This window comes from Bos mutus, chromosome 19 (assembly GCF_027580195.1).
Source record: "Bos mutus isolate GX-2022 chromosome 19, NWIPB_WYAK_1.1, whole genome shotgun sequence".
Classification (NCBI taxonomy): domain Eukaryota; kingdom Metazoa; phylum Chordata; class Mammalia; order Artiodactyla; family Bovidae; genus Bos; species Bos mutus.
The window spans coordinates 1,939,917-1,962,115 of record NC_091635.1 but is presented as its reverse complement, the minus strand read 5'-3'; the positions used below and the strand labels follow the sequence as shown (position 1 = coordinate 1,962,115).

General features: G+C 44.9%; 1 protein-coding gene across 2 annotated transcripts in view; it reads left to right on the top strand.

The window, feature by feature from the left end:
- Positions 1-22,199, top strand: part of ABCA6 (ATP binding cassette subfamily A member 6) — a 62,855-nt gene that overhangs the window by 22,383 nt on the left and 18,273 nt on the right. For both annotated transcript variants that reach the window (XM_005899332.3, XM_070388989.1), the window contains exons 13-26: positions 2,812-2,922; positions 3,322-3,497; positions 3,789-3,908; positions 5,832-5,970; positions 7,236-7,326; positions 8,598-8,737; positions 10,902-11,018; positions 12,498-12,681; positions 13,681-13,847; positions 14,527-14,660; positions 16,174-16,311; positions 19,143-19,250; positions 20,888-21,061; positions 21,288-21,401. In XM_005899332.3, coding sequence (XP_005899394.2) covers positions 2,812-2,922; positions 3,322-3,497; positions 3,789-3,908; positions 5,832-5,970; positions 7,236-7,326; positions 8,598-8,737; positions 10,902-11,018; positions 12,498-12,681; positions 13,681-13,847; positions 14,527-14,660; positions 16,174-16,311; positions 19,143-19,250; positions 20,888-21,061; positions 21,288-21,401 — 1,913 coding nt within the window. The remainder of the gene's footprint in view (positions 1-2,811; positions 2,923-3,321; positions 3,498-3,788; positions 3,909-5,831; positions 5,971-7,235; positions 7,327-8,597; positions 8,738-10,901; positions 11,019-12,497; positions 12,682-13,680; positions 13,848-14,526; positions 14,661-16,173; positions 16,312-19,142; positions 19,251-20,887; positions 21,062-21,287; positions 21,402-22,199) is intronic.

Below are 22,199 nucleotides of genomic sequence, written 5' to 3'. Positions count from 1 at the left end.
TGTCTGACTCTTTGTGATCCCACGACCTGGAGGCCACCAGGCTCCTCTCTCCAAGGAATTTCCCAGGCAGGACTACTGCAGTGGGTTGCCATTGCCTTCTCCAGGGCATCTTCCCGACTCGGGATTGAACCTGGGTCTCCTGCATTGCAGGCAGATTCTTTACCACTGAGCCACAAGTCAGTATCCAGCAATAACCATAGTTTATGATTTCTAGGGAACTGACACATTTGAAACTGAGTATTCTCACAAATATATTTTTCTGTGACAAACGTTTAAGCAAGCATCAAAGTTAGTGATGACATTTCATAGAGGATAAGTTGCTGTTATGGGTAATTACTTTTAGGAGGAATATATTTTTAGAAGAGACAGCAGCCTTAACAGCTAAAAAAGGAAGAGCCGTCAACCCTCCCAAGGTTGCGAGTTCTCAGTCCACTTTGCTTATGTTACATTTATTTTCTAACAAATGCAGATGCCTTAGCTCAATTTTACTTTTTCCTTTGAGAGTATGTCTTCCCTTTGAAAATATAATGTACTTGTGTAAACATGTTGGGCTTTTTCCTAGTTGATGAAAACTGTTGTTATTATTCACATTCCCTTCTGCATCTTTTAAAAATGTCTCCTTATATTATGCATTTAAGATGGATAAATGGAAAGACTCCGACATGTATTTCTTCCTGACAGTTGAAGTTTATTTTTATCTGATACCATCTAGACCTGTGGTTTCTTTTTTAAATTATAGCCAAAGACACGTTAAAGTATTTTTAAATATCTCATTTCAATTTTCAGAGCCCAGTATGAACCACTTTTGCCCTCATCAATATGTCTAAATAGTTCCAACTTCTGCAAGGATTTGTTCTATTTTTAAAAGTAGCAGAACCTTAAAAAATGTTAAAGCATCAAACATCAATAGGTGTAAAAATATATGAAACAACCCATTGGAGTTGCTCTTCGGGAAGTAAAGATGGTAGCTGTCCCTCTTGTCTTTCTCCCCTTGAGGCAGCTGGTTCACGCGGCCACTGGGAACGCCTTTGAAAACATGCCCTTGAAATAACTTGTCTGTAGTGAAGGACAGGGAGGCCTGGCATGCTGCAGTTCACGGGGTCGCAAAGAGTCAGGCACGGCTTAGCGACTGAAGAACAGCAACAGTCTATAGAGTTAAACAGCATTCCCTCCTATGGATGCCATGACTTACTGAACTCACACACTCGTGTATGAAATTCAGTTGTTTTCAGTTTCTACACTGTCATAAAAACACTTTCGTGAACATCCTTGCTCAGTCTTTGTAAAGATTGCTAATAACTTCCTGAATAAAAATGTCTAGAAACAGGATTATTCAATTGGGTCCATATTTTTAAGATTCTTGGTTCAAGTACCTAATCATTTCCTTCCAAGATTATAAAAATTCATACTCCCACAAGCAGTTATTAACAACAGAAATAATAATAGCAACAAACACTCAAGGTTTACTGAGCGCCTAGTGTGCTGAGAACAATGCTCAGTGACACGCCTGGAGTCTCTCCTTTAGCCCATGATCCCGACTTCTCTTCCACTTTACATCTGAGGAGACTGAGGCTTCCGTTTCCTTTTTCAGATCGTTTGTGTAATTAGCGTCACCTTTATCCTTGAAAACACTGACCTTTCCCCTTTAAAAAAACAAGCGTAAGATGTGTTAGTGTGCTTCTTTAGTTTTCTCAATACTGTTTATGAATTAACTCATATTTTTGATAGATTCAAAAGCTTGTTTCATTGATTTTAATTTCTTATCTTGACTTTGGTCCATTTCAGGTTTCTTTCTGATTCTATTGGTCAGTGTATTCTAGACCAATAATATATTATTTTATTTATTACATTTTCTCCACTGGTAAAACTAATATTTTAATTATTATGGTTCTCAAGTATATTTTAATATCTTGCAGCCAAGACTGATCTCTTACTATTCTGTCGATTTTCCTAATCATCTGAGTTTATTCTTCCAATGACCTTTAGAATCTTTTAGTCAAATTGCAAGTGAGGGTTTAATGGATTTGATTACAACAGGAAGAATTTTCTCTTATAATTATTTTTACTAGTATATTTAATAGCTGAGTAAGTTGTCCTTATAAAGTTTTGTCTATCATCTAGATAGATGAACTGAAATTTCAGTCCAGTCATTAAATTCAATATTATTAGAAAGTAGGTCACTTATTTTAATTGAAAGAACTTGATCATTTAGACACAATATTTTATAAGATTCTTAAGAATTTCATCTTGCTCTGTTCAACAACTTTCTGTAATGAAGTTTGGATTTCACATGGTGGTAAAGCAAATAAAGAAAAAATAATATCTCAAAGAATTTTTAGCTAAATGATTTTTCTATTGACATGAAAACACAATACTTTTAACGAAAGAATAGAAAAATGGAGTTAAGGTGAAATACAGATTTTTGGTGAATGTGTTTTAAAAGATAATTAATGCCATGAAAAAGGTTTATGATTAAATATTTGAAAAGGCAGCCTAGAAAAAAATAGAGTACAAAGTTTATAAATATATTTACATATTCATATGTGCAAATATACACATGATGCAAATGTATTATAATGTGGCTATTGGGAATTATGGTTGATTTTTGTCTTGAGTGATTGTATTTATTTCTCAAATATTCTACAGTAAAGATGTTATTTTAGCAACCAGGAAAATACTGAATATTATGTATTTTAAACTGTTGAAATGCTTCAAATACACAGTTAACATAAAGTGTCTTGTTCTGTTTTTAGAAACAGCCCTATCTATTGCCCTCTTATTTATAACGCTGATGTTTTGTTCTGAAAATAGGCTTGTCCTTTGACATCTATGAAGGTCAGATCACGGCAGTCCTGGGTCACAGTGGTGCTGGCAAATCGGCGTTGCTGCGCATCCTTAGTGGGTCGTCTGTTCCAACAGCAGGTGGGCAGACGATGCTTCCCAAAGGCGCCCGCCTGAGCGCAGAATGAGGCCTTGTGTGCCTTTTTTGTTTTCAGGTTGTAATTTAACCGCCTTAGAGGAAGTGATGTTCGTTTATCTAAAGCTGTTTACCAGAACTACATGATTTTATATATATTTTCGATTTCCCAAATTTTCATGAAAATCCTGATCTTCATTTCTGTGTGATATTTCAGGGGAGATATTGTGTATACACTATTCTCAACGTCTGTTTATGCTGAGAGTAGTTAATGGTTGTTAATAAATTATAAAATCATCATTTTAGATACTTCTGAATATATGCCAATATTTTCCTAAATAAGATCTACAGACATTAATAAAATGTATTATCTCACCAATGTTAAATTATTTTTAACTTCTTAGGATCAGTTACCATCTATAATAAAAATCTCTCCGAAATGCAAGACTTGGAGGAAATCCGGAAGATAACTGGTGTTTGTCCTCAATTCAATGTTCAGTTTGACACGCTCACTGTAAAGGAGAACCTCAGGCTGTTTGCAAAAATAAAAGGAATTCAGCCAAAGGACGTGGAGCAGGAGGTACACGGGTGTGCTCAGAGTCTCTGAACTGCCGGACGTTTGCCAAGTTAAGTCAGTGATCTACTGCTCGCTTATAAGTGAAGTGCGGGCAGTGAGGCCCTTTAATACATATTTTATATACATATATATATGGGCTTCCCTGGTGGCTCAGCTGGGAAAGAATACACATGCAGTGTGGGAGACCTGGGTTTGATTCCCGGATTAGGAAGAAGCCCTGGAGAAGGGAATGGCTACCGATTCCATATAATATGAGTCATCTTGGATTTCAAGCTTTGTATATTTCTTGTCTAGGTACAAAGAGTTTTACTGGAATTGGACATACAGAACATTCAGGATAATCTTGCTACACTTTTAAGTGAAGGTCAAAAAAGAAAGCTGACCATTGGGATTGCCCTTTTAGGAGATCCTCAAGTAAGTGAGATTATACGTGAGGAGGATTGCAGAGTGAGCGTCAGGACAAGGTCCAGCTCGTGTGTGTGTGTGTGTGTGTGTAATAAAAACATTTTACTGTATACACAGATGATTCCTCCCCCTCCTCCTTCTTCCTCTTCTTTCTCTCATCCTTCTTGAAACATGACTGACCTACAACACTACGTGACGTCCAGGTGCCCGGCGCAGTGATGTAATATCCCTGTGCACGACACAATGACCACCGCGATAAATCTAGCCGTCTGCCATCGCGCAAAGTAACTGAAAGAGTATTGACTCTATGCCCATGCAGCACGTTTGACAGGGCTCATTTACTTTGTAACTGGAAGTTGCTGCCTCTGAATCTTCCTCGCCTATCTCACTCATCCTCCCACCCCGCTCCCTTCTGGCAACCACGTGTTTCTTCTCTCCACCTGTGAGTTTGTTTCTGTTTTGCTCTGTTTGCTCGTTTGCTTTAATTTTTAGATTCCGCGTGTAAATGAGGTCATGCAGCATTTGTCCTCTCTCTCCGACTTCTGCTTAGTGTAGTACCCTCTAGGTCTGTCCCTCTTGTCACGGATACAAGCGTTCATTCTGTGTTTGGCTGAGTAATATTCCACTGTATATGTATACACGTATATATGCCACATCTTCTTTATCCGTTCACCTATGGACGGACATTTAGGTGGTTTCCATATCTTGGCTACTATAAATAACACTGCAGTGAATATAAGGATACATGTGTCTTTCTGAATTACTGTTTTGGGTTTTTTGTGTTTTTTTCTGGAAAAATACAGAAGTAAAATTTCTGGATTGTACGGTAGTTCTATTTTTAATTTCAGCTTTTGAGGAAACCCCACAGTGTTCTCCACAGTGACTGCACCAATGGACATTCCCAGCAACAGTGCACAAGTGTCCTGTTTTCCCCACGTCCTTACCAATATTTGTTATTCACTGTCTTTTGGATAATAGCCATTCAGACAGGTGTGAGTGATATCTCATTGTGGTTCTGATGTTCACTCATTTCCCTGATGGTTAGTGATGTTGAGTAGCTCATGTGTCTGTTGGCTATAAATATGTCTTCTTTGAAAAATGTCTGTTCAGATCCCTTGACCATTTTGTAATCAGGTTTTTTTTTTTTTATATAGAATCATGTGAGTCCTTTGTATATTTTGGATGTTAATTCCTTATTGGTCAAATCATTTGCGAGTATCTTCTCCCACGTGGTAGGCAGCCTTTTGGGTTTTTTGTTAGTTTCCTTCCCCCTGCAAAAACGTTTTATTTTGTTTTTATAGTTATTTCAGTTATCTATTTTATTTTAGAATTTATTCTTATTTATTTTTTAATTTTTTGGCCACACCACATGGCCTGTGAGAGCTTGGTTCCCAACCAGGGATCAAACCTGTGTCCCCTGCATTGGAAATGTGGAGTCTTAACCGCTGGACTGCCAGGGAAGTCCCTGCAAAAGCTTTTGAGCTTGATGCAGTCCCACTCATTTACTTCTGCTTTTGCTTCCCTTGGCTGAGGAGGCGTATCCAAAAAAATACTACTAAGACCAATGTCAAAGCATGAAGCTCTTCTTTCACCCCTGAAAGCGATTGAGTTTTCATTATAATGTATCCAGAGAGAGCACACTACGTGTAACCATGCTTCTGCTGCGAAGTCGCTTCAGTCGTGTCCGACTCTGTGCGACCCCATAGAGGGCAGCCCACCGGGCTCCCCCATCCCTGGGATTCTCCAGGCAAGAACAGTGGAGTGGGTTGTCATTTCCTTCTCCAATGCGTGAAAGTGAAAAGAGTGTTAGTATATTGGATACAAGTGGTGGGCAGTCATTATTTGGCACGATTTTTATTGTTTCCCGTGTTCTACCGTGGAGACAATTAACAAGGTCGAGAGAAATGGTGTCTATATCTTCATCCACTGTAGGTTTTGCTATTAGATGAGCCAACTGCAGGATTGGATCCTTTCTCAAGGCATCGAATATGGAACTTCCTCAGGGAGCGCAAAGCAGACCGTGTGATCCTCTTGAGCACCAACTTGATGGATGAAGCGGACATGCTGGCTGGTAACTGTGACTTTTATCTGAGTCTGACAGTGAAGAATTTGGGAGACATGGATTCCCAGGGCAAGACTGCTGCTCTTGTTCCCTCAGTGTGTCTATATTGTACAGGAGTCCAGGGGATGACTGCCATCTAGTCCCACTGTAGAATTCCTCACCAGCTCTGCATATGCTGGACTGTGAGCGCTAATGAAAAACCATGTTGACAGCTTTTCAGATCAGGTCTTGATTAATTTCAGCATCCCAGTCTTCTTTTATGTCTATTTGGTTGAAAAATGTCGAAAATTTTTTATCATCCAGAGTAGAAAATATGCTTATGGAATTTATGGTTTGTTTATTTTTTTTCAAGAAGTATCAGAAGCCACTGAAGTAGACTGGAATGCAGAAGCTCATTTTTTTATTAATTTAATTTTTTAACTTTTTTTCTTCTATTGGAGTATAGTTGAGCAGTTTTGTAATAGTTCCAGTTGCATAGCAGAGAAATTCAGCCAAACATATCAGTTCAGTTCAGTCGCTCAGTCGTGTCTGACTCTTTGCAACCCCATGGACTGCAGCACGCCAGGCCTCCCTGTCCATCACCAACTCCTGGAGCTTGCTCAGACTCATCTCCATTGAGTCAGTGACGCCATCCAACCATCTCATCCTCTGTCATCCCCATCTCCTCCTGCCTTCAGTGTTCCCAGCATCAGGGTCTTTTCTAATGAGTCAGCTCTTTGCATCAGGTGGTCAAAGTATTGGAGTTTCAGCTTCAACATCAGTCTTTCCAGTGAATATTCAGGACTGATTTCCTTTAGGATGGATTGGTTGGATCTCCTTGCAGTCCAAGGGACTCTCAAGAGTCTTCTCCAACACCACAGTTCAAAACATGTATTTATCCATTCTCCCATGCAGAAGCTCATTTTATTTACTTTTAACTTTATTTTATACACAATAATAGTTTTAAATTTTTTTAAACATTAAGATCATTTTGTGTTGGGGTATAGTCGATTAACAGTGTCCCGATAGTTTCAGGCAAACAGCAAAGGGACTCAGCCCTACATACACGTGTATCCTTTCTCCTCCAAACTGCCTCCCTTCCAGGCTGCCAGAAGCTCATTTTAAATGCGTGCATTTCAGTGCACGTTTCATGTTTTTAAAAGCCCGTGAGATGGAGTTAGGCCCCACAGGACACTTCTTCTTTGGAAATCTGAGTCCTGGCACCGCCCCCCATTTTTTCTACACAGTGAGGAGGTGATGACCCCGTCTTCCCTGTCTTGCTTCTTTCTGCTCAGATAGGAAAGTGATCCTGTCCAAAGGGAGGCTGAAGTGCGCGGGCTCGTCTGTCTTTTTGAAGCGAAGATGGGGTCTCGGCTATCACCTAAGGTAAAGGCACTGGGGGTGGCCTGGCTCTGTAGACGCATCTTCAGTGATGGGCTGTCTCCAAGGTAGGCTGCCCCGAGAGAGACTGGGATGTCACGCTTCAGCTCGCTCAGCTGGGTTGGTCTGGGTCTGCCGCGTGCTCCTCTGTATTCTTGTCACCTGCATTTTCACCAGCGCTGAGGACGGGGCAGATTTCAAAGGGAGAAGCCCTAGAAGACTGATGACTGCCTCCCGGACCCCCTTCCAGGCTGAGACTGTGGGTGGTCTTACCTCCTGGACCCCCGTCCAGGCTGAGGCCGTGGGTGGCCTGACCTCGTGGACCCCCATCCAGGCCGAGGCCATATGTGATCTAACCTTCTGGACCCCCCTCCAGGCTGAGGCCATGGGTAGTCTGACTTCGTGGACCCCCGTCCAACTGAGGCCATGTGTGGTCTGACTTCCCAAACCCCTGTCCAGACTGAGGCCATGGGTGGTCTGACCTCATGGACCCCCATCCAGGCTGAGGCCGTGTGTGGTCTGACCTCATGGATCCCAGTCCAGTCTGAGGCTGTGAGTGGTCTGACCTCCCAAACCCCTGTCCAGACTGAGGCTGTGAGTGGTCTGACCTCCTGAACCCCTGTCTACACTGAGGCCATGGGTGGTCTAACCTCATGGACCCCGTCCAGGCTGAGGCCGTGGGTGGTCTGACAGGCCTCGACCTTTTCCTGCCCTGAATTTCCTCAGCTGACCCATGCAGTGCTCGGGTAGATGCCGTCCTTTCACAGGACACGAAGTCAAGTTCTTCTAGAAGCTACCGTCAACAGGGAGGAAATCTGGAGACAAAGACACACTCCAACCAGCAAGTGTGTCCAGGCCAAACCAATACTTTTTGGAAAAAACCTTGATGATGAAACAAAACATGTGTGAAGGGCAGATTTCCCTATTAGACACTAGTTTTCTAACATCTGCACAGTCTGGTGTGGTAATTATTTTCCCTGAGAAATCTCCTGCCTAATGTTCCTGTCTGCCTGTGTTTCTCTCATACTTGATATATCATTTTAATCGCAGTATTTGCTTTTGTGTACTTTTGCTTTTGAGCTGATATGTCTCTGTATATATAGATCCCAAGATTTTCCAAACTGATGACATTGTTGTTACTGTTGTTATTTCCTCATTTGTTTGCTCCCTAAAGCCAAGTAAACTAATACACAAAGGCTAGAAATCCGACAAGAGCCCTGTTTTTGTGGCAGCGGTAGAGAAAACACAAATGAAGTGTCTTTCCTTTTACATATTAGTTTGTACAGAAATGAAACGTGTGATCCAGAAAAAATAACATCCCTCATTAATCACCACATCCCTGATGCTAAACTGAAAACGGAAAGCAAAGAAAAGCTTGTGTATACATTGCCTGCGGAAAGGACAAATGAATTTCCAGGTAATTTAGTACCAGTACAAGGGGACGAACTTGGAAACAAGTGTTCACACCGTTGTTACAGCTTTCATATGTGGTGGATTTGGGTTTTGTTTGGGGTTGGGTTTCTTAAGGAGCTGAAGCTGAGATGAGAACTTCCAAGTGGAGCTGTCCAACGGCCAAGTGTATAGTTGGTTATGAGATACAGGAATTCAGAGAGCAGAGTGAGAGCTTAATCTGGGAATCACTCATTCAGTGATTTGGGTTGAATCAATTGCATCTGCATATTAGATGGATTTAATGCAAGGGATTGGATTACTGAGAAGGTGACACAGGACTGAACCCTCGGGAGAGAGTGGAGGACGGGTCAGAGCATGGTGGAAATCTGGAGCACCCCAGGGCAGTTGAAGGAGAAATAAGAGTTTGTTCTTATTAACTCAAGGGAGAAAATGTTTCCAGAAGGAGGGTATAGTCAACAGCTTTGAATGTCACTAAATTTTAAAAAGAGAGAGACCAAGTTAAAAGAATAAAAACAAACAACTCCCCCCGCCAAGAAAACGTATTCATTGAATTAAGAAGAAAATTGGAATCACTGATGCTTGCAAACAACAGCTTCTGGGCAGGTGGCAGGGATATAAGGGTAGCATTTGGGTTTGTGTAGGTTATGTGTTAGGAAGTCTTCTAATTTCATTCTCTTAAATGTAGCTGTCCGGTTTTCCTGGCACCATTTATTGAAGAGGCCGTCTTTGCCCTGTTGTATATTCTTGCCTCCTTTGTCAAGAATAAGGTACCCCTAGGTGCCTGGGTTTATTTCTGGGCTTTCTGTCTTGTTCCATTGGTCTATATTTCTGTTTTTGTGCCAGTACCATACTGTCTTGATGACTGTAGCTTTGTAGTATAATCTGAAGTCAGGAAGGTTGATTCCTCCAGCTCCATCCTTCTTTCTCAAGACTGCTTTGTCCATTCTGGGTCTTTCATGTTTCCATATGAATTGTGAAATTTTTGTTCTAGTTCTGTGAAAAAATGCCGTTGGTAATTTGATAGGGATTGCATTGGAGAACGGAGAAGGCAATGGCACCCCACTCCCGTACTCTTGCCTGGAAGATCCCATGGACGGAGGAGCCTGGTGGGCTGCAGTCCATGGGGTCGCTCAGAGTCTTACACGACTGAGCGACTTCACTTCCACTTTGCACTTTCATGCACTGGAGAAGGAAATGGCAACCCACTCCAGTGTCCTTGCCTGGAGAATCCCAGGGACAGAGGAGCCTGGTGGGCTGCCGTCTGTGGGGTCGCACAGAGTCGGACAGGACTGAGCGACTCAGCAGCGGCAGCAGCAGCTTATGTGTGAACAGGAGTGACTAATGGAAAACAGCAGAAGAGACAGGTCTTTGGGATAACGAGTGCACTCGTGTGGGAGGGCAGGGCCTGCCTTTGTTTGTTTCCCCCTGCTTGTTGTGTGCACATACACGCGGCTCTGCTCAGCGGGTGACCTTACACGTTTGGGCGTGTGATCTGGGATGGCCCAGTACTTGCAGACGCTGATGATGCCGGAGATAAAAGGAGGGGGTAGTTGGGAGGTCCCCGAGAGCCCCAGAGGGGAAGGGGTTCGGGACCCAAATCAAAGAGGCGGCCTTGGGTGGGAGGAGCTGCAGACCACCCGGAAGGAAAGTCAGGAATAGAGGCAGGAGTGCACGGTGATTTGAGGGGCCATGGTAATTTGAGGGGTGATGGTCATTTGTGCGGCGACGGTGATTTGAGGGAGCACGGTGATTTGTGGGGCCATGGTTATTTGTGGGGTGATGGTCATTTGTGGGGCAATGGTGATTTGAGGGGCCATAGTGATCTGTGAGGCAATGGTGATTTGAGGGGTGATGGTAATTTGAGGGGTGACAGTTGATTTCTGGGGCATTGGTGAGAAGGTGGTGCTCTCTCTGATTGTTCATCTTTCCTCAAAGTTTGTGGGCGCATTTTGAGCTGTAGGAAGATGATGGATGCAGAGGGTTTGTGCACGAGGGCGGGGGTGGGCCTCCCTCTTCATGTCACAGAGGGAGTGCATCCTGCTGAAATTTTGCCTCCAAAGAAGGGGGCTTCTGCACAGCGCTCGGCACCATCGTGCAGATGTGTCCATTCATGAGGCTTAGTTGTCCACGTGGTATTCAGACGTCTGTGTCCCCTCCTGTTGCCTTAGACCTCTTCAGTGACCTCGATGAGGGTTGCAGCCTGGGTGTGATGAGTTATGAGGTTTCCACATCAACTCTGAATGAAGTCTTCACGAAACTGGAGGGAAACTCAATGGCTGAGCAAGGTACGTCCATTCGTATGCGTCATGGGAGACCAATTTCAAATGGTCGTGTGTCAGCTTAGTGTCTAGAGTATCTTATGTGTGGCTCTCACCAAGAACGAGACACATTCCGGATCTGATTGTGCTGTTTGGGAAGGGCTGTCAGCCTTTTCCTCACGTCGTCACCAGGACTAAACACAGGCCCTCCTTGGCGCATCCCAGACTTCCCTTCAGAAACGATTCGCTTCCTCTTTTAGCTTCTGTCTCCTCTCCCAGAAATCCCTGCTTCTTGGATTCTCTGAGGATGTCAGAGGCTCTCCATCAGGGTCATGAAGTCTGAGCAGATGTTTCTTGTCAAGATTGCCCTTACCTTGTTCGTGTGCAGAATTTCACTGAGCCTTAATGGGGAAAAGGATTCAATAATCTCCTAAGGTGTGTTTTGGTGGTGGTGGCAGTTTATTCGCTAAGTCATGTCCGACTCTTTGCGACCCCATGGGCTTTATGTAACCCACCAGGCTCCTCTGTCCATGGGATTTCCCAGGCAAGAATACTGGAATGGGTTGTCATTTCCTTCTCCAAGGGATCTTCCCAACCCAGGGATTGAACCCTGGGTTCAATCAATGGGTCTCTCGCATTGACAGGCAGATTCCTTACCACTGAGCCACCAGGGAAGCCCAACGTGTGTTTTAATGGACGATGATAAAAAGAGCTGTCATTCTGCAGCCTTTATGGCAGACACTTTGATGGACGTGTGGCTATATTGCAATTACCTTCCTATAAGAACCTTTATGGGCTTTTCAGATGGTTCAGGGGTAAAGAATCCTCCTGCAGTGCAGGATGTGTGGGTTCAGTCCTGGTCGGGGAGATCCCCAGGAAAAGGAAATGGCAACCCACACCGGTATTCTTGCCCAGGAAATCCCATGGACTGAGGCACCTGACGGCCTACAGTCCTTGGGGTTGCAAAGAGTCGGACACGACTGAGCGACTAACAACAAAATAACCTTTGTGACAAATGCCATGGGCACACTTTTACACTTGAGAAAATCAGGCCGAACAGCAGTTAAATGGTTTGTCCCAAATCATGCTGCTTGTACGGCATGTATTTGGGAATCAGGTACCAATCTGGTGGTTTCAGATCTGACAATTTTTCCACATAAAATTTTAAGTAGATATTTAGGCATCCATGATTGGGTGTTCCTGTGGAAGAGATTTCTTGAAATCCCTCAGAATATTGTCACGTATGGGACCTTCTCTGTCTTTTCAAAGACTGGGCATAATGTGATCATCTTTCCTGAGTTCCACGTTTGGTATGAATTCACCGTATTTTCCCCACTGAGTTTATTGAATGTGGGCATCATGCACCTGATTTGCTTCCAACCTTCTTTGCTTTGTAACCACAAACATTCTAAAACCACGTTTAATATTGTTACAAAGAGAAAGCTGTGGTGCCCAAGATGCCGTTAGTAATGTGCGTGTATTCTGTGTGTGTGCGCGTGTGTGTAGATTTTGAACAAGTGGAAATGAGCAGGGACACGGGACGGCTGCATGAGATGGATCCACCTTGCCCTCCTGCCCCCGAGACGCAGAAGGCCATGAGCGTCGCCGGCCTCTGGAGGCTGCAGTTCTGGGCGATGGCACGGCTCCGTTTCTTACAGTTAAGACGAGGAAAGAAAGGGCTTCTGATCCTGTGAGTATCGGGGCACGCGGCTTCTTAGACAGTGAATGTCAAGAGAGGGTTAAACGGGGGGGAATCTGAAACTAGAATATGATGAAATACTACTCAGCCATAAAAAACTGAATAATGTCGTTTACAGCAGCAGATGAGCCTAGGGATTGTCATAGTGAGGGAAGAAAGTGAAAGACAAATATACCATGTTGTTTATATGTGGAATCTCCTAAAAAGGTACAAATGAACTTATTTACAAAACAGAAGCAGAGTTTGCTAGCTTGTCACAGTTAGCAAAGGAGAAGTGTTGGGGGTGGTGGGTAAACTGGAGCTTGGATGAACACGCACGCAGTACTGCATGAAACATGGGTGTCTGATGAGGACCTGCCGTACAGCCCAGGGAGCTCTACTCTGTAATGACCTGTACTGGAAAAGAATTTTAAAAACAACAAAAATTAAGTTGTTATTTTGGATCTAGAAAAGCGGACAAGCAAACAAAAATCCTAGAACACAGTACCCCCAGCAGCATCCCTGCCAGGGGATGGGTGAAAGTCGCGTTTGATTATACCCACAGTGGGCACACCTGACGTTAGGGCTTGAGCAGCCTTCTCCACATGTCCGTTTAACTTTCATAGTGTGATAGCCTATGTTTATATCGCAATGCCAGGCTTTCCTGGCGGCTCAGCAGTTAAGAACCTGCCTGCGAATGCAACAGACTCGGGTTCAGTCCCTGGGTTGGGACGATCCCCTGGAGGAGGGCATGGCAACCCACTCCAGTATTCTTGCCTAGAGCCTCCCATGGACAGAGGAGCCTGGCAGGCTACAGTCCATGGGGTCACAGAGAGTCAGACATGACTTAGGACTGAGCATGCGCCCACGCACGGCATGTGAAGGTGTGACTTTCAAAATTTTAGCACCAATTATAGATGGCACTCAACAAATACCTGTGAAATGCCTGGCTGAATAAATAACACTGTTCTGTCGCAGTGCGTTCATATGGTAATATTTCTGTATTGATAGACTGTTCGTGTTTGGAGTTGCAGTGTTCCCTTTGATTGTGGAAAGCATATTCTATGCCGTGTTGAATGAAACCGCTGATTTGGAGTTTAAACCTGAGTTGTATTTCCTCTCTCCGGGACAACTTCCCCAGGGCCCCCGTACCAGCTTATTGATCATCAATAACACAGGTAAACAGAAAAACAAAATTTAAATCCAGAAAAAAGTGATTTTTATTGTTAAATAGCACAGGTAGGGGGAAGCAAATTATAAGAGAGTAAAATGTGTGTTTAAACCTCACTATGGAAAAGAACTTGGTGAGGGGCGATGCGTGTCTGTGACTTTGGAGCTGCTGGGACAGCGGAAGGAGCCTGAGTCGCCTGTAGCTCATCTGACCTGCCAGTCTGTCCGCCTGAGGGTCCTCAGCTCTTCTGGGAGATGGAGACGGGTTTCTGTACTCACAGAAGCACTCGGTTTTCAGGTCTCTGCATTACAGCAGCCTAACCCACGCCAGAAACTCTATACACGCCGACTGATAACGTGACAATGGCATTGTTAGACACTGTGCCCCTCCAACAAAATCTAGGAAGGTTCTTTAAGACCGATTAGAACCCATGATCTTGTTACCCTAAATGATGGGCAATTGGTTTTGCCTGACTGCTTATTTCAGGCTTCTTCGGTGGCTCAGTGGTAACAGAAGATAGTGGAATGGCTTCTCTTTCATGGGCCAGTATTATTCCTTTGCTGCCCACAGAGACATGCCTTTACTCGGCATTCTACAAATCTTGACTGTGTGTGTGTGGTTTATTTTTAAAAATGGTCACACGTACTCTTGCTTTCTGTGGCCTTCTGTTCTGGATTTCATGCTAGAATCAAACATTGAAGATTTTATACAGTCACTGAAGCATCAAAATATACTTTTGGAGGTGGATGACTTTGAAAACAGAAATGGCACCGAAGATCCCTCTTACAATGGGGCCATCATCGTTTCTGGGAAACGAAAGGTATGCTTGCCGCTTGCCTCTTGTGTTTGCTTTTATGAAAAAAAGCTAAAGTGCTACATTTTAGCTGATTTAAACACTGTGAAAAGTCAACCCAGCTAGTATACAGTGACAATGCAGAAACACGTGGGGTTATCATTGAGTAAACTGTGACATTTAAATAAGTTGTTGTAACACATTTTTATCTTAAATTTTGAATTAGAAGATTTTTTACATTTGAAGGTACCTAGATGTCATTGCGTTATTCAGACTCAATAAAATATTAGACCTTCTGAGTACCAACCCCTATAATTTTGAATTTAAAAAATCCCATTTAATGATGAACTACCCAAGTGATATTTTTATATATTGAGAAAATACATTAAATACTATAATAATCACATGAAACCTCTGGGAGGAAAGTGCTCTCAGTTTATTATTTAATATTTTAATATGTTTCAATTTGGGTAACAGAGTGCAAGTAATAGAGACCCTCTCACAGGAATAAGACTATTGAAAATACATCCCAATCTTCAGTAAAACTCTGAGTTTACATCCCAGTGGAAAGCTGGGGCGGATTCCATGAAGCTGGCTGTTTCTTTCTTGCTACAAGGGAAATAAAGCAAAAGTCATTGAAGATGAATCACTAGCTCTCCCGACAGCAGGCACTTGGGAAAATGCGTAATCTCTGTGCCGACTCTCGGGAACTCCACTGCTTCTCAGCGGCTTTATTTGTTCCTGATCTCAGGTGTTTGCTGTGAACGATGGGTAACGTTGGACGATGCAGGAACACTTTTAGAATTCTGTGTGTCTCTGGCTGTGCTGGGCCTCCCCTGCTGTGCACAGGCTTTTCTCTGGGTGCAGCGAGTGGGGCTCCTCTCCAGACTCGGCTTCTCTTGCTGGGCCCACGGGCTCTAGGCGCGTGAGCTCGGTAGCTGCGGTTCCCGGGCTGTGGAGCACAGGTGCTATAGTTGTGGGCTTAGTTGTTCCGTGGAATGTGGGATCTTCCCGGACCAGAGATCGAACCTGTCTCCTGCATGGGCAGGCGGATTCTAAAGAATCCACTGAGCCACCAGAGAAGCCTGCGTGAGCATCTTTATAAACATGAAGAACATAAAGGTGGTCTCAGAGAGTGTGAAAACGCTTCATTGGCAGTGTAATCCCATGCTTACCTCCTACCCAGAAAATTAGGGTTCCTTTGCTTGCTCTCTGTAAGCTTAGTGTCCCCTTGTCGGGGCCACTGTTAAATCCTGGTCGATAAAACTTCCTCGTAAGCAAAATGAGAATGAATGATTTCAAATCAGTAATGCTGATAAAAATGCATATTGCCAGCTCTGCTATCTGCTCCACCAGAACCTAATGTACATGAACTCATTTAAGCCGTGTCCCAGCCCGTTCACTGCCCCCCCACAAAAGAGAAAGGTGATGCTCAGAAAGGCAGTTCACTCAGGCGGTCACACCGCCAGATGCGCCGCCAAGCTCTCTCCTCTTCAGCGGCGTAGAGTCGTCACGTTGTCTGTCTTTATCTCCTGGGAAGGACTATGGCTTCTCAGTCGTGTGCAACACCAAGCAGCTGCACTGCTTCCCTGTCCTCATGAGCGTCGTCAGCAACGCGCTGCTTCGGATGTTTAATCAAACACAGCGCATTCGGACCGAGAGAAGCTCATACCCTTTGGTAAGCGCTGGGTTTGCTCGTTTACCTTCTTGGGCTGTTGAGTAAGTGCTACAGGTCCTCTGGATCGTCAGTCCTAAAAACCACTTCGTCTTAATTTTTCAAACAGACTATATTTAGCAACGTATGATTTTTCCTAAGTTATCACTAAAGGATTTGCATGAGGGGATATTTTTCAGTATTCTGTCATAGTCGCCTAAGGAATCTGCTGAAAAACTACAAGGTTGACTGCAGAAGTGTCTTGGAGACAGAGAGTGAGTGTGTGTGTGTGTGTGTGTGTGTGTGTGTGCGCGTGCGTACAACGGGTTGGAAGTTGGGAGCCCTGGTAACCAGCTTTAGAATCTTGTAAAGCCAGTATTGCTCGGTGGTGGACCTTTCATTGACTCCACGGGTAGCAGATTGACTGAAATGAAGGAAAATCCGCTGGCTCTTGGGCCACCTTCCCTTCAGATCCATCCCTTCGCTCACCCATCATTGCTCTGCATCACAAGGGTGTCTGATACCCAGAGCCACGTTCTCAGGGGTCTTTGTCAGCCGGCTCTAGCCTGGATTTAGACAGCAGGAAGCAGGGATCGGAGCCAGGAGGGCAGAAAGGTCGCACACCATGGGCTTTGGTCACGTCACTTCCCCTTCACCTTCTAACCCGGAAGGGACAATGGCTTCCTTACCCTTGGTTCCTCCACTCTCCCCACCTGCGTAATCTTTGCGTGATTGACTTCCCTCTGTTTTAAGTACTGAAGGTGGTGAAGACTTTCTGATTAGACCCCCACTGGTACCCTAGAGGATCTCCTGAAGCGGACCCTGACTATTCCAAACCAGGAGGTTGGGAGAGCAAGAAACGCAATTGGAGACAGAGCCATCAGAAGCATGAGCCCGATCTGTGACAGAGGGCTGAGCTCGGTCGGGGCCTTCACTGCCTTAGTGGTGCTGGGCGCACACGTGGGGTAGACGGGGGAGACTGAGCTGAGCTGAAGCTGCCGCTGGCTGTGAGAGCGGGGCGGTGGCCGGACAAGGGGGTCTGAAGGGACCCTGTCGACAGAGGGGCCGCTGGCTAGACTGGGGGCGCTGCAGCCCCTCTTGGTCATTGACTTTCCTCATTTTATTGCTTGTTTAGTCAGGATCAAAATGGACCGAGGCCCCACGGTTATTCTCTTAGACATCCCCAGAGGGGCATACCTTTCTCCTTTCAGCCATTCTCAGAAAGACAGTGACGCATTCTCCCTGCTGAAACATTAGAATTTGTAGATGTAGCTTCCAAAGCCTGAAGGAAAGTTTGAGAATGATTTTGAGACAGGCTACTGCCCTGGCCTCCTGTAATTAATCCTGGAGGCAGCTCTGTACCTGTGTGTGCTAAGTCGCTCAGTCGTGTCTGACTCTTTGTGACCCCATGGACTGTGGCCCACCAGGCTCCTCTGTCCATGGGATTCTCCAGGCTAGAAGACTGGAGTGGGCTGCTGTGCCCTCCTCCAGGGAGGAGGATCAAACCCAGGGACCCAGGGATCAAACCCAAATCTCTGACATCTCCTGCACTGGCAGGCAGGTTCTTTACCACTGCACCACTTGGGAAGCCCGCCCCGAGCTTAAGGCCAGACTCGGACACCGATTTGGGGGAAGTGAGTTCAAGTTTCTCTCTTTGACGGTGGGCCTAGTGCAGTGAGGTTTCCTTTCAAGTCTGTGCTTCAGAAGCTCCCAGTCAGCTACCAGTATCTTCACTTCTTCATCACTAGGTTTGCTGAGGAAGACGGTTGCTCAGGCCTGAATTATCTACTTCTCTCATCGTTCCTTAATTATTAGTTTTTGTATTGTGGTTTAAAAAAAGCCCCATAACGCAAAAACTTACCATCTAGTCATGTCTTAAAATGTCTTTATTTTTGATTGAAGGATAATTGCTTTACGGTATAGTGTTGGTGTCAACACGGACCAGCCATCGGCATACATAGACCCCTCCCTCCTGAAACACCCCGGCTCCCACCCCACCGCACCCCCGAGGCTGTCAGCTCTGTTTCAGCTCCCTGAGGCACACAGCAGATTCCACTGGCTGTCATTTCATCTAGGCGTTTTTAAGGGTACACTTCGGAAGTGTTCAGTATATTCACACTGTCGTGAGTCAGGTCTCCGGAACTCTTCTGTCTTGCAGAATTAGCACTTTATCTCCGCCAAACAAGACTCCCTGCTCCCCGCCGGCCGTGGCCCCTCCTGACCCCCGTTCTGTGGCTCTTTCTGGGAATCTGACTCGTGTCAGTGGATCACTTACCAGCACTCGTCTCTCGTGCCTGGCTTCCTTCCCATTTCCCGACACCCCTCAGTTCACGCGTGTTGCAGCGTGTGACAGCACTTCCTCCTCTAAGGGTGAATGATTCTGCTCATGCATACCCGTTCATCTGTCTGAGGACTTGTGGCTGCTTATGTCCCTTGGCTCGTGTGAACAGCACTGCTATGAACAGTGCAGACAGGTCTCTGCTTTCAGTTCTTTTCAATACATGCCCTGAAATGGTTCTGAGTCATTTTTCACTTGTCTTTTTTTTCCCTTGGAGTTGAAGCTTCACGTTGAGTGATCAGGAACTTCTACCCCTCCCCACCTCTGTGGGTGGAGATCGATGAACTAGATGTGCGTGTTTGATTTTTCAGTACTTCCAGAAGCACGTGCTTTTGTGAAGATGGGTATTTCTGTGCTTTTTACAAATGCTCACTGGTTTTAAGCACTTCACTCTATGAATGTGGTTAATGAATTGTTTTGTTGAGGTGGCATCGACTTACAGCGTTGTATCAAGGTTTTCTGGTGTGACACTGTGCTTCTGCTCGTGTGCCCCACCAAGCGCGTCCTCTGTCTGCAGGGCCACATGCTGCTCCGGACGAGGCTCCCCCAAGGCTCGTTCTTCTTGTTTCTCGTCACATGCAGCCTGTCTCCTTACATCGCCATGAACAGTGTCAGCGACTACAAAGTAAGAAGAGGGAGGAGGGAGGAAAAACGCGGGGCCTCAGCCATTCTGCGTTCAGTGCTGTGGGTGTTCTCACAGGAAAACAGTGTGACGTGTGTAACTCACATAATACAGTTCGATATTCTTTCTGTCAAGTCAGAAAAGTTCAGAGAAGGCAATGGCACCCCACTCCAGTACTCTTGCCTGGAAAATCCCACAGACGGAGGAGCCTGGTAGGCTGCAGTCCGTGGGGTCACTAGGAGTTGGAAGTGACTGAGCGCCTTCACTTTCACTTTTCACTTTCACGCATTGGAGAAGGACATGGCAACTCGCTCCAGCCTTCTTGCCTGGAGAATCCCAGGGACGGGGGAGCCTGGAGGGCTGCCGTCTATGGGGTCGCACAGACTTCAGTCGGACACGACTGAAGCGACTTAGCAGCAGCAGCAGCAGAAAAGTTACTTCTAAGAACACAAAGTGCTTGTTACTTCAGAATGATAGGAAGAGGGCAACAGTCTGGCGGGCACTCAGATTAATCTAAACCTTCAAAGGGGAATATGATAAAACTTTCAGCCACATTATTTCCTAACCACAGGGAAGAAACCATTGATATTGAAATCAAGGACCACAGTTAAGACTTTAATCCACTTGCCATTGTGCAGAATACAGTTTTTTGGTTGTATTTGTGTTGGGTCATGCCCATTATGGAGGCAAGACAGTCCCATCATATTTGAACAAGTCATCTCTTACCATCTGAGTCAGTAATTATCCAGGAACATAGTTATATAATGGAGAATTTACTGTTCTTCGGATGACAAAATAGCATTTCTTTTGAAGGAGACTGATTCAGGCTTTCATCATTAGGAGGCTGCTGTTCTATTTATTCTTTAAACCTACCAGATAAAACAATTCTTACGTTTAAACGTCCACCGTGATGCAACTGGCTCTTTTGTCATCGGCCTCCTAAAAGCGGTGTACACGTAATTAAGATATTGAAAAAGTGAAAGTGAAAGTCACTCAGTCCTGTCTGACTCTTTGTGACCCCATGGACTATACAGTCCATGGAATTCTCTAGGCCAGAATACTGGAGTGGGAAGCCTTTCCCTTCTCCAAGGGATCTTCCCAACCCAGGGATCGAACCCAGGTCTCCCGCATTGCAGGTGGATTCTTTACCAGCTGAGGCACAAGAAATGCCCAAGAATACTGGAGTGGGTAGCCTATCCCTTCTCCAGCGAATCTTCCCAACCCAGGAATTTAACTGGGGTCTCCTGCATTGCAGGCAGATTCTTTACCAACTGAGCTATCAGGGAAGCAGATTAAAATATTAAAATATTAGACTTTTAAAAATTCTAGGGACTTCCCTAGTGGTCCAAGTGGTTAAGACTTCGCCTTCCAATGCGTGGGGTGCAGGTTCGATATCTGGTCAGGAAGCTAAGATCCCGTGTGCCTGACAGCCAAAAAAACAAAATATGAAACAGAAGCAGTATTGTGACAAATTCAATAAAGTCTTCAAAGAATGGTCCACTTCAAGACACTTAAAACTTTTAAAAAATGTATTAGAATATTAGATTATATTTACCTTTGAAAATCACCTGATGTGTTTGTTTTTTTTTTTGTATTTGAATTCCAACTGAATCCATGTATCTGCTATGGTTTTCCATCAGAAGAGAACCAAGTCCCAGCTGTGGATCTCTGGCCTCTTCCCCTCTGCGTACTGGTGTGGGCAGGCACTGGTGGATGTCAGCCTCTACAGTCTCATGCTCCTTGCCATGTATTTGATTTTCTACCTAGCAAACAGAGAGCACATTTATCTCACAAGCCGAATTGTATTTGCTTTGGTAAGTAACAATGGCACAGAGAGTATCTTACACAGCAATTCATGGTAAACTTTCACACTGATGCAGTTTCGTACAGTAGTGATGTTTCCATTCTTGGTCTGTCACACACCCAAACAGAAACCACACAGAGAGCATGTGTGACGAGAAGCTTCAGCAACGCTTGTAACCTCTCCCTCAGTTAATGTTTCATTTTCTTGACTTTGGTGTGTCTTTGTATTGTTTTCAGGTTGTCCTGACGCTTGGTTATGCGGCTTCACTTGTCTCCCTGATGTACGTGGTAGCATTTATTTTTCGTAAGAGGAGGAAAAATAGCGGCCTTTGGTCATTTTGCTTCTATATAGTAAGTATTTACACAAACAGTTCTTTTTCAAACTTTCAGTGTAACATTAAACACAGTCGCGTTTGCCTTGAGCAGTGGGGACAATCAAGACCTTAAAATCACACCCTAGAAAGGGGAGCGAGTGTAACATGTTACAGAGTCAGTGATGTTCCTGGAGAATTCGTGTACGATCTTGACTCGAATTTACAGAGAAGGTTCGTGTGCTGTGCCTGCTAAGTCGCTCCGTCCTGTCCGACTTTTGGTGACCTTGCTGTGGCCCACCAGTCTCCTCTGTCCACAGGATTCCCCAGGCAGGAACACTGGAGCGGGTTGCCATTCCCTTCTTCCCTCTCCAGGGATGGAAACTGTCTCTCTCGCGTCTGCATTGGCAGGTGGGCTCCCAGTAGCACCACCTGGGAAGCCCCGGGGTCGCAGAAGAGTTGGACACGACTAAGCGACCGAGCTCGTAAGATCACCGAAAACTTGGGTGGAATGTTTATCAAAGCTCTGGGGTTGCCTGATCTTAACATTTCAGGCGCCTTTTAGTGAATTCCTCAGCTGCTGGTGGAATGTCTGTCTTGCATACACAGCTCTCAGTTCTTGGAGTAGGAGTCTTGAAATCACAAGAGGAACCCAACCAAAGTCCACCTGCTAAGAAAATGCGCATGATGTCATCCACTGATTTCTGTAAGAAGTTGGCAGCGAATTGTCCTGGTCAGCAGCTAGCTGTTGACTCACCCTTTCTCAGTGGACAGCGTTCTGATTTGGCATCTCTAGGTAGTATTGGGTTGGCCAAAAAGTTAAGATGTTATGGAAACA